The sequence below is a fragment of the Oncorhynchus nerka genome, linkage group LG20 (genome assembly GCF_034236695.1).
Source record: "Oncorhynchus nerka isolate Pitt River linkage group LG20, Oner_Uvic_2.0, whole genome shotgun sequence".
Classification (NCBI taxonomy): domain Eukaryota; kingdom Metazoa; phylum Chordata; class Actinopteri; order Salmoniformes; family Salmonidae; genus Oncorhynchus; species Oncorhynchus nerka.
This window is the reverse complement of record NC_088415.1, coordinates 35,290,570-35,302,752: the sequence shown is the minus strand read 5'-3', so window position 1 is coordinate 35,302,752 and position 12,183 is coordinate 35,290,570. Positions and strand designations below refer to the sequence as shown.

Here is a 12,183-nt window from a genome sequence, read left to right as displayed (position 1 = left end):
ATGATCATGTTTGAATGGCGTTGCTTCTATTTCATGGTCTGACTAAGTCTCTTTTAAGTTTTAGTCATTGTTTCTTTTCTTAAAACGTCAACCTCTTCTCAGGCACTCAGTTTCCTCTACTTGGACCACACATTAACGTGACAGATGTCATAAAAGAGAACAAACCAGATTCAAAACATTTCATTACATGAAACTTTATTGGCCGAATAACTCCATTTTTAAAAGACCAAATAAAGACAGTCTCCATGCTCTCTTAAAAAGATAAATTGATCAACATCTTTATACAGGCCTCCCCTATTCGGAATTTCTCAGACTTACTCAGAAAAGCCAAGTGCAACGGTAGCAGATGACATCATACTACTTCTGCTCTCTGACTGACTAGCGACACGGAGGTCAGTATTGAGTTTGTGTTGAGTGGACATTTGTTTGTACGATCACACCAACAGCCCTCTCTGCCCCTAATCATTTGCATTCCATGTTGACTAGACTACATTTCATATATTTTTTTGGTATGTACCACATGACAGATAAAAAAACAAAACAATATAAAAGTTTGAAATATCCATTTAAAGTTGCTGGATATAATATAAAGTTCACATAAATGTTTTTAAACCATCAGTCATGAGGAATTGGGAGGGTCATCCCTTCTGTCATTATCACGGCTGATAGTTGCACTTATAGGAAAATGTCTGACTGTGTTATGCTAACATGAGCTTGGTACCATGGAAAAAAAAATAACAGGAATGATCAAACCTTAGGATACTCTATAGAGTCAATACACCTAGCAATATGTATGGGCATTGGGCAAAAACACTACAAATTCTGGATTTGATTAAAAATAACACATATTCCTTGATTTATAAATGACAATCATAGAGAAAATTACGTAACATACTGTACAATCTTGTTTGAAAATAAAAAAACTTCCCATAAAAAGAAAAATAATAATAGATCCATTTCATTTCTTTATGTGTAAAAATATCTCATTGAAAATTCAAGGGAGGTAGATAAGGAGGGTAAATGATGAAGCCATTCATTGGTATACGAGCATATGCTATCATTACCCTCAGAACCTGTTGTCTCTGCGACAACTTTATTAGTGCCTCAAAACAACATACTGAAAGCAAACCACAATGTTTGTCACCTCAGAGCTGCTGCTTTTGAGTTGCTGGTTCTGTTTCCCACCCCGTACAAGACCTACCACCACATAATGCCATCTTGTGGGGGAATTTAATGATATATTCTTTTCCATGTCCAGCCAAGGCCCTCTCATTTGGCTATGGTTAAATAATGTGCACGTCGTGGAGGAATCTGATGTTTGGGATAGATTTGGTTGGCATTTTGCTGGTATCACTGTTTATTATGGTCTGTTGCTAGTGCCCGCCTCCGCTCCGAGACTCTCCGGACACCCAGTCAAGGATGATGAATGACGTACTCATCACCATGAAGACGAAGCCTAACGCTGCAAAACAGGCGGCCTGCAGAGAGAGCGAGGCAAAAAGAGAGGGATGTGAGCAGATTCTCAGACATTGATTCATAAGCTTGACTGTACTATTTACTGCTACATCGCTAAACAACACGAGACAACAGATTGAGGTTTTACCATAATCTTTGGTATGGATTTTAAAGGCTCTGTTTCTTCAGGAACAATCCTGATGTAGAAGATTCCCGGGAGGATGAAGATCAGGCTGGGTGCAGAGGTCGCTCCTAGGGTGGGAAGGGGGAAGAGGTGGAGGAACGGATAGTGGTAGGAATGCAGGGGTGAAGAGGAGGAGGTAGGGGAGTGGTCGAATGTTAACATTTTCAATAGGAACAAAACTACGAGAGGCCAGTAAAGTAGTACTCATTTTAGTTTCTACTTTGGATAACAATAGTCTGTGAATCTTAACTAGGTTTGCACTGAAACCACAGCCAGTCATTTTACATGTCTCCGTCTCGGCACACTTACCAATGACGCCGAAGATGTCTCGAATGGTGGGCACGAAGATGACCAATAGGTTGACGATGACGAGGAGACACACGGCGATGGAGATGTGGTGAGCCCAGTGGAAGGGCTTCTCTGGGAACAGCAGCTGCAGCAGGGCCCTGCGGATCTGCAGAGGAGGACGGACGGACGGACGGGGGACAGAGAGGTGTCACCAGGCCTGCATCACAAACCATGGCTGTGTCCATTTGTGACGCAGACTATGTCTCGGGAGAAGCAGGTCAAATACATTCCTGAAACCGGTTAGCCAATTAGCGACCTAGCAGGGGGGGGGTCTTGCGGGATCAAGAGCTTAATTATCCTCATACCGCAGTAACTTCAGTACTTATATTGGAATAAAGAGGAATTAAAGTAACATTACTGGGCCTTTCAAGCCAATATGAGAATACATAAACACAAGCCAGCATTGACACTGTTCAGGGCTACAAGGTAGATTTGACTCTCACCGGAAAGAGTACCACAGGAACAGTAAGGGTAACAGCAACCAGGACAGCCATACGCACACACAGGATCAGTGTGTCCAATGGGTCCACTTTAATGTATGTATGAAGGAGCTCGGAATCTACTCCACCTAAAACACAGAGAAACCGAGAATGGTAATTATACTTCCAGACACAGATGCCTTAAAAAGGTCTTAAACACGAAGAGAAGTTCATTTACCAGTGCTCCAATTCCTGACTTCTCAAAATGGTAGCGACACGGTAACAAGATGAGTGAACAGTTTGAACATAAATAAGTACTTCAAAATTCTCATTGCCTCGGGAGCAGTGTCTTACCAAAGAAGGTGAGGTAACCGAAGATGGCGGTCAGCCCGTACATGACGAACATGGCCAGAATGGAGATGTTGGCAACCGTCTGCATGCGTTTCTTGGTGGCGCTAAGGTCAAAGTGCACAGACAGAGATCGATTAGTAGCTGAATTTGGCAGTAACTGTATGTGTGTGAACCACGTGGATATGTGTTGCATCTCTAATCGGAACTGTGTCAAGTCATGACTTACTCTCGTAACTCTGTGTAGATGGGAAGCACCTCAGGATGGCAGACAAAAGCGAAAGCCAGGATGGGGATGGTATATGCTGTCTGAAAACAAAACAGACCATGAATTAAATGGTTCAAAACTACAAACAGAACTTGCAGCTCATTGGAGTACAATAAACACATATTGCCACAACAAGTCCTTAACTCCATACTGTATACCGTTGTCTCATTTCATTTGAAACTAGTTTTCCTCTCTGACCTTCATGTTGATGGTGAAGGACTGTGCTTCACAGAAGTCCACATCAGAGGAGACAAATGAGTGGTTATCATGACTCTCCCCCAGGACAGACACTAAGTGGTTATCTTGACTGGTTATCTTCTCCAGTGGACACGGGATGTTGAACTTCTTATAGATCACCTAGTGGGAGGGACCAACTGACTGTTTAGTCAAGCACTGACGTACTGACTAGCCTGGTCCCGGGTCTGTTTGTGCTTGTATAGCCAACTTGTGTGGTCGTTGACCATTACAACCATGGGAGTTGGCGAGACAGCACAAACAGATCTGGGACCAGGCTATGTATTGCTCAGTTGGTTGGCAGATTGGTTAGAAGGTTGATGGCAAAGAAGACTCACGGAGATGAGGAAGAAAACCATACAGGAGAGAGAGAAGCCACTGGTGTAACCAAGGTAACCTGTGAAGTAATGACAAGAATACGGCGTGTTCAATAGAGCCATGTCACTCTGTCCACGTGTCCTTTCTCAGTACTAGCATGTTACAAGAAGAAAAAGAGAAAAAACAGAGTGACCGAGGAAACATACCAAGATGTCGCATGAGTGAGAGTGGAAAGACGATGATGACGCTTACGATGATGATCAGGTACTTCCCATCCAAGTACCACTCTCTGACCGACAGCAGGGACATTAGACAACAAAGAACAGGCCAACCGTCATGTCAATCCATCAAATAACACTTTAAAAGGCCCTGTTTTACAGCCGAAGTGATGAAATAACAGTAACAACTGCCCTCTAGAGACACTTACCCAGTATTGTCCTTCAGGCCCAGAAAGGCCTGCATGACCAACGGGAGCTCTGACTTCACAATGAACAGGTAGCTGGACATCGCTACGGGAAACGGAAAACAACAACGCGTTGAAACACAACGCTATGACGGAAGCATTTTCAACGACACTTGTACTTGCACTTAAGCGGGGAACATTCACGAGGCTTACATATGATAACATAAGCCAACCATGGCTTGGCGGTCACATAATATACGGTACCTCCAATGTTGTGCATGGTGATGATGGAGCCAGCCAACACTTTGCCTGGTTGTCCAAAAGCACGGTGCCCTAGCTGCTCATAGGCGCGGATGCCTGAAAGAACACACACACACACACAGGCGTGTTAATATTGTCTCTGTGGTTGTTGCTTTCAGGCGAACCATCACATCCTTTCAGCCACGTACTCTAGTTCCTTGGACATCTTAAGTAATGGTAGGCTGTACTACAAACGTTCTTGGGTTTCAATAAAGAGATAGGTATCTTGGTGAAATACCAGCATCTTACCTACAACTCCTGCACTTCTCAGGAGGAGGTGGATGGAATAGGCAGACAAAATGGCGATGCATAGCAACAGGATACTGAAACAAAAACACACACTAATCATAACACTGATCTTGTAACAGGACAACGCTCTGTAATTAGTCTAACTAGCTAAATCAACATATCAGTACTACATTTGGCACGGCCTCATCAATGCCTCAGTAGTCTCGCGGTTCCAGACAGCTTAACGGCCGGAGTTAAGACTCTATAAAGTCTATTATGATCTCAGTAAATCTGTCGCTGACACAATTTCTCTGGCCGCTACAGTACACCTAGGCCATGTGAATGGCCATCACAAGTGTGACTTGTTTGTGACGCAGCTCCCTGGCCTGCCAGTCCACCCCTTCCCGATGGACACACAGGACTGATCCAGGCGGACCTGCCTTTGATCTGATCACGACAAGCTATTTATAACCCCAAATCTGATTTAGGAGAGCAGTGTGTGTATGAGCACAAATATACACACACTGATAGGCCAGCCCACATACTCAGACACGGGAAGCGACTGCGAACACAAACAAACGGTGACACGGCCGTACGACACAGATCAGGCTAAACCGTATCCTTCGATCACACCTTGTGTGTGCATCCGTCTAAAAAGCATGTGACTAGTAGAGGGGGGGGCGTTTATGTCATTAAGTGAACATGTTATACAGTCAACAGACTTCTCAATAATGTACACACACACACACATAGCCAGAATGTCACACCCATAATAGCCCTACTGTTTTCTTGTAAAACAAACAAATGTTTCCCGTGATGGATCTGCTGGCGAGCACTGGGTCTGGTATGGCCTGGATAGTGTATTTATCAGTGTCATCACAACCAGTGTCATTCTTTAACCCTATTGGGTATATAGCCTGGACACACACACATACTCGCGCACGCACACACACACCTTTCAGCTCAGATCTGTCTGATCTGAGGTCATTGTAGGGCTGCATGTGACGTCAAGCCTTAAGTAACCACAGTGATATTGCCAAAGAAGGAGGACTAGCGCGGCCTGTGTTGTGTTGGCATGGTAACTTACAGGAAGAGGACGATTCCGGTGTTTGACATGGCGTATGCTAGTCCCAGAATTCCACTGCCCATGATGGCATTGCTGAGATTAAAGATGGACATTCCAAATGACGTCTTCCCCTCAAACTATGGTCCGGAAAGAAAGGAAAGAATTACACATACAGAATGGGCTGGAGAACATCTAGTTTTAGTTTACATTTGCTCTTATACCTGTGTAGTAACAATGTAATTACACTAGTAAAAAGAGACTGATTTCTCATGCGCACACATTTGACCTTTGAACTAAGGCTGAGCACTCACATCAGTGAACTGAGGTGCCTTTATTCCTGGGCTCTTCCCTGGCAGGAACTCATCTCGCTCTGCCATGAACTCCAGCCCGTCAAACCTAGAGAGAAAATAAACACATTTAGAAACAAGAAAGTCGTGGTACCACTGTGACACAACTTGCGTATACAAAGATTAACGGGTAGCAAAATCACATATTCATTACCCGTCCGTTAGCATTGCTGTGAGTAACGAAATGCAGACAGGTAGCCTGTTGATGTGTTAGGGTTTCTGGTGAAGCAAGAGACTCACCCATCTTCTAAATTGAGCTTATCTGGACCAAGGTCCCTGCTATGTTGCCCGTTCATCTTTTGGAGCTCCAAACCTCTCCCAACATCCATGGCTGTGCTGGGGATGAAGATCCTGTGGACCAAGTCTCAAATGCAACCTATGGAAATAAAGAGCACAGAGTTGAAGTTTAAATTCGGCCTCAGATTGTTCTCCGGTAATATTCAAATCAAATCAAATCAAATGTATTTATATAGCCCTTCGTACATCAGCTGATATCTCAAAGTGCTGTACAGAAACCCAGCCTAAAACCCCAAACAGCAAGCAATGCGGGTGTAGAAGCACGGTGGCTAGGAAAAACTCCCTAGAAAGGCCAAAACCTAGGAAGAAACCTAGAGAGGAACCAGGCTATGTGGGGTGGCCAGTCCTCTTCTGGCTGTGCCGGGTGGAGATTATAACAGAACATGGCCAAGATGTTCAATTGGAAGGGGGTCCTAAAGACATTACTCTGATGCTGATGATTACACATGGTGCCATCAACCACTAGACTCATTCTAATAAAGGTCATGTTAAACACCATGGGTTCTTTAAAAGTTAAATAAGATAGGACTATACTTTGTTGAACATACTCCTGAAGGATAACTGTCTGACAGTCTATATTTGGCTCTTAGAATATACAAGACGTTTGATGGGTTGTCCAGACGGAAAGTCTGTTGTGGAAAGCATGGTCCTGGTGTAATGAGATGACTATAACAGCTGACCTCAGGACAGACCTGATGACACTGGAGTTAGCCTAAACTCTCCTGACTATGGATGCAGTCACTAGGCTTGACATGACTAGGTAGAGGAAAGGCCACTGGGTTTGGAGAGAAACGCTGGACGGAGAACACAACGCACAATAAAAATACTTGAAAAAGGGGCTAAACATGATTTGTGTTATTGATTTTAGCGCAATCTGTATAACCTTATGTTCCCCTGTATAATACAGCATTGTCCTCTGTGTGACCTTAAGATACTTTATTATCCAGAAATGTAATCAAGGCTGCATGAAGGGCTACTCTCAGTGTTGACCTACAGCAGGACTACCAAACACATGGTCTTAATTAACCAATGCGTGTCCGCAATATTTAAAACCCAGGCTTTAAATAACAAATGTTGTCTACGGACTTAATGTTGTGCTAATCTTCTATGGGCAACACAAAGCAAACATGGAGAGTAGTTTCTGTGTTCCCAGTTCACACTCCCTAGTCTCAGTGCCACTGTGTCATGGGTCCGCTAGGCTGCATCCCAAACAGGACCCTATTCCCTATAGTGCACTATACTTGACCAGGTCCCATATGGCTCTGGTAAAAGTAGTGCACAATGTAGGGAATAGGGTGCTGTTATTAATGAGCTATACAACACTCATTTGAAAAGTCAACAGTGAGTTTACCATAGGTCATAAACAGTGTGCTTTACATTGTTTTGTGAATGAGAATAACTAGACAGAACTGGGTTGCTACCAGTTGGTTTGCTACCAGTTCTGTTATGAGGCGTTTTGGTCAGGAAAGACAGCATGCCACCACCCTTCGTTGGGTTGAAATCACCCAAGGACTATAAAACAACTACATATGAAACAAAATTGCTTTAACTTACATAGCTCATAACCTATTCCTCTAAATAGCTATTGCAAAAATATGACCATACATATAGACTAAGTGAAACGTTGATAAAACAGTGGCTGATACTACCAGTTTTACCTAAACCTTTAAGTCAACTTTTAGACCTGAGTAGAACTGACCATCGGTGTGTCATGAGCCTCCCAGTCCACCACATTAGCAGCGCTGTGCTTCAGACTCCCACCACATGGCCCTTGTCTGATGCAAAACTGCCTCTATTGACAGTTGCCCTTCCATTGTTTCAACAGCTCACACACCATTACAACACACTACAACTCACACAGCTACTTACCCAGATAGTGGAGGGGAACTTCTGTTACCTTTGGGATGGATATATTTTTGGAATCCACCACTGTCTGTGTTGTTGATATCCACTGAGGACTTTTTCCCCTCTCTAAAGCTCCTTGGGCTGAGGAAGGGAGACAGAGAGAGAGCTTAGGACATGCTTGAGAGAGAGAGAGAGAGAGAGAGAGCTTAGGACATGCTTGAGAGAGAGAGAGAGAGAGAGAGAGAGAGAGAGAGAGAGCTTAGGACATGCTTGAGAGAGAGAGAGAGAGGGAGAGAGAGAGAGAGAGAGCTTAGGACATGCTTGAGAGAGAGAGAGAGAGAGAGAGAGAGAGCTTAGGACATGCTTGAGAGAGAGAGAGAGAGGGAGAGAGAGATAGAGAGAGAGAGAGAGCTTAGGACATGCTTGAGAGAGAGAGAGAGGGAGAGAGAGAGAGAGAGAGAGAGAGAGCTTAGGACATGCTTGAGAGAGAGAGAGAGAGGGAGAGAGAGAGAGCTTAGGACATGCTCGAGAGAGAGAGAGAGAGAGAGAGAGAGAGAGAGAGAGAGAGATTAGGACATGCTTGAGAGAGAGAGAGCTTAGGACATGCTTGAGAGAGAGAGAGAGAGAGAGAGAGAGCTTAGGACATGCTTGAGAGAGAGAGAGAGCTTAGGACATGCTTGAGAGAGAGCGAGTGAGAGCGAGAGAGAGAGAGAGAGAGAGAGAGAGAGAGGAGTCTGATAACACACCTCCCCTCTTTAACCCTTTGTTAAACCTGTCGGTCAAATAATGTTGAGTTAGTCTGGTTGTGAATGGAATCTAGTGGTAGCTACACGTCTACATTCAAGAGATCCTGTTTAACTTGATGGAAGTGAGCAAAACATTCTGTACGTTTTTCACATTTATGGTCCCAAACTATGAAACAGCGTGGAAGCTAACAGTACAGTAATGGGTTGCCATCTCTCTATCTCCATAGTAAGACCATCAGAATTAGTAGTTAGGGGTGGCTATTTAACATTGCCGTTGAGGTATTCGGGGTAGACGGGATCAGCGAGAGAGTTGCATCCTGCTCGATTCAAGGCCACAACGCCTTAATTAGCTTAGGAGGTAAGTGAAAGCACTTAGGTTACCTGCATTGTGCTTCTGCTTTAAGACTGTAAACATTCCAAACGCTAAAAATGTATCATGTGCCTGAACAGAGATGGACACCAGTTAGGTCAGCATAGACAGAGACAGGCAGCGTTGCACAGAATACATAGGAAATTGTCAAACAATCATTGGGTTCTGCTTGGGAGAATTCCAACTCTCATTGAGCCTGATGTTTACACTCAGAAATATGTGTAGTAAAAGACATACAAAATGTAGGCCACTAGTTGTTCAAAATCAGTTTGATCACGTCTATTTTCTGGTTGGTTAATAAAGTTAAAACTAAGTCAGTTAGATACAGTGCATTCAGAAAGTATTCAGACACCTTGACATTTTCCACATTTTGTTACGTTACAGCCTTATTCTAAAATGAATTAAATTGTTGTTTTTCCTCATCAATCTACACACAATACCCCATAATGACAAAGCAAGCAAAAACAGTTGTTTAAAAAAAAATCAATTTCAGCAAATGTATAAAAAACTAAAACATCACATTTACAGAAGTATTCAGACCCTTTACTCAGTACTTTGTTGAAGCACCTTTGGCAGCGATTACAGCCTCGAGTCTTCTTGGGTATGACGCTACAAGCTTGGCACACCTGTATTTGGGAAGTTTCTCCCATTCTTCTCTGCAGATCCTCTCAAGCTCTGTCAGGTTGGATGGGGAGCATCGCTGCACAGCTATTTTCAGGTCTCTCAAGAGATGTTCGATCGGTTTCAAGCCCGAGCTCTAGCTGGGCCACTAAAGGACATTAGAGACTTGTCCCGATGCCACTTCTGCATTGTCTTGGCTGTGTGCTTAGGGGTTTTGTTGTGTTGGAAGGTGAACCTTCGACCCAGTCTGAGGTCATTCAGAGTGACCATCAGGTTCTTGGTCACCTCCCTGACCAAGGGCCTTCCTCCCCGATTGCTTAGTTTGGGCGGGCGGCCAGCTCTAGGAAGAGTGTTGGTGGTTCCAAACTTCTTCCATTAAGAATGATGGAGGCCACTGTGTTCTTGGGGACCTTCAACGCTGCAGAAATGTTTTGCCACACTTCCCAGACCTGTGCCTCAACACAATCCTGTCTCAGAGCTCGAAGGACAATTATTTTGACCTCATAGTTTGGTTTTTGCTCTGACAGGCATTGTCAACTGTGTGACCCTATATAGACAGATGTGTGCCTTTCCAAATCATGTCCAATCAATTGAATTTACCACAGGTGGACTCCAATCCAGTTGTAGAATAACATCTCAAGGATGATCAATGGAAACAGGATGCACCTGAGCCTTTCGAGTCTCAAAGCAAACTACTTATGTAAATAAGGTATTTCTATTTTTAATAGATTTGCAAGAATTTCTAAAAACCTGTTTTCGCTTTGTCATTATGGGGTATTGTGTTCAGATTGAAGAGGATTTATTATTATTTTTAATCATTTTTAGAATATGGCTGTAAAGTAACAAAATGTGTAAAAAGTCAAGGGGTCTTAAAACTTTCCGAATGCACTATATGAGTTCGGGAATGCACCCCCCAACCAACATCTACATTTACTTGATCTACCATGACACAAAGGAAGGTCACAGCTACCGCGAACACAGAAAGATGACGTTTCCATTGACTGAAACGTCAGTACATTATTTCCTTGTAGTATTTGACAATTGTAAAATTATCCTTCTGAAATTTGACTGTTGTCACCACTGTATTTCTTAATTTTACTGCAGTGTGCTAAATCAGGGTCACAGAGTGTTTCTTGGTAGTCTTAAACAAATCTACTTTGAAACAAAAGTATACAACCTCACACACATGGTTATGGGCTTAAAAAAAGAAGACACGTGTACCATGTGAGATATAAAATGTATTCAATTTTGAGTTCGCATCCCAATAATACACTTCATATACATCACAGGAGACTGACGTATAACAGAACCGTTTGACGAAAAGAAAACACCGGACTTTCGGCGGGTTGTTTGAAATAATGTTTATTAATTATGAAATTATGATAAATATTAATAACATTCCACCCATGAGGGCCACTAAAGGGGCGATTTGGTAATTTGACTGCAGGAAAGGCCTACGACTATGGCTGATATTCAATTAAAACTGCATTTTCACGCCATGAAGATGAATGACTCTTATTTCAATTAAATGATGCATGATTGTCATCTCAGTACGTGTAGCCAAATTGAATGTAAAATAAAGAATTACTTAAATGTATACCAACACTAAGTTTACAGTAGAATGGTCGTCTTACTTTTAACCTTACTTTTAATGTTGTTACTATCGCTACATTCAAAAGCAAAAGTACTGTACGTTTCATGACCCACATGGCAGACAGCGGAATGGTGTCAGATCGTCGACAGCAGGACATGTCCTTGTACTCACCTCTCTACTGGTCTGTAACAGACAGGTCTCCCTCCTCAAGAGCAGAAAGGTCAGGACCCACCAAGGAAGAATGACCAATATACTGTAAATGTTTCAGTTGCAGGTAATGCAGCTGCTCGTCATGTTTCAAATGACGCCGCTAAACCAGGGAGTCCTCTTTGGAACTGCACGAGAAGAGCTAGAGTAGGAGCGAGGGGGAGAAAATGCGCGGGAGTAGAGGCAGATACTTGCACTTAGCCCCTCCCGGTACCTACACTTGACATGATCTGTTCCTTAGCACAATCAACAGATCATCACTATGAGGAGTATGTAATAGGGGAATGTTCACTCAGGAAGCAAAACTATTATCTACAGAAGGTTTTCAAATTCTCTACTACAGGACACTGAAGCTCTGTGCCCACATTGATCTGAGAATAAAGTTGTCGTTAGACATAAAACATTAAAATGTTCGGCTATCTAACTAAAACTTCCATAGCAAGGCTGAACAAGTTCACTGGAAACTACTGCCATCAATCAGCACTATTTGTGTCGTAAATCACATTGGGGAAATATAAAGAATATGGACTCTAATGTTTGCGCAACAGCTTCCTCCGCGCTTGACATGCATGCAAAGCTGAACGA

The 12,183-nt window shown here is 43.1% G+C and overlaps 1 protein-coding gene across 3 annotated transcripts; it reads right to left on the bottom strand.

Moving 5' to 3' along the window:
- Positions 1 to 178: 178 nt before the first annotated feature.
- Positions 179 to 11,754, bottom strand: LOC115102357 (sodium-coupled neutral amino acid transporter 3-like). Of its 3 annotated transcripts, XM_029622242.2 has the most exons (18): positions 11,563 to 11,754; positions 8,807 to 8,832; positions 8,085 to 8,201; positions 6,159 to 6,294; positions 5,883 to 5,967; positions 5,593 to 5,708; positions 4,527 to 4,600; positions 4,242 to 4,334; positions 4,002 to 4,083; positions 3,781 to 3,863; positions 3,595 to 3,653; positions 3,221 to 3,379; positions 2,984 to 3,063; positions 2,761 to 2,861; positions 2,431 to 2,555; positions 1,949 to 2,093; positions 1,604 to 1,707; positions 179 to 1,478 (listed from the first exon to the last, which is right to left on the bottom strand). In XM_029622242.2, exons 4-18 carry the CDS (start codon positions 6,245 to 6,247, stop codon positions 1,374 to 1,376), a joined length of 1,500 nt encoding a protein of 499 aa, XP_029478102.1. In that variant the 5' UTR covers positions 6,248 to 6,294; positions 8,085 to 8,201; positions 8,807 to 8,832; positions 11,563 to 11,754; the 3' UTR covers positions 179 to 1,373. The 3 variants fall into 3 exon arrangements, with proteins under 3 accessions (XP_029478102.1, XP_029478101.1, XP_029478103.1); XM_029622241.2 differs by lacking the exon at positions 8,807 to 8,832; XM_029622243.2 differs by lacking the exon at positions 8,807 to 8,832 and having other exon boundaries at positions 8,113 to 8,201.
- Positions 11,755 to 12,183: the final 429 nt, after the last annotated feature.

Excerpts from the sequence above, each read along its gene's own strand:
- LOC115102357 (XM_029622242.2), bottom strand. The coding sequence starts at position 6,247 with ATGGATGTTGGGAGAGGTTTGGAGCTCCAAAAGATGAACGGGCAACAT. Across the intron at positions 4,335-4,526 it reads GAGAAGTGCAGGAGTTGTAG|GCATCCGCGCCTATGAGCAG; the intron begins GTAAGATGCTGG and ends GTGTTCTTTCAG. Across the intron at positions 2,094-2,430 it reads TTCCTGTGGTACTCTTTCCG|ATCCGCAGGGCCCTGCTGCA; the intron begins GTGAGAGTCAAA and ends CCTCCTCTGCAG.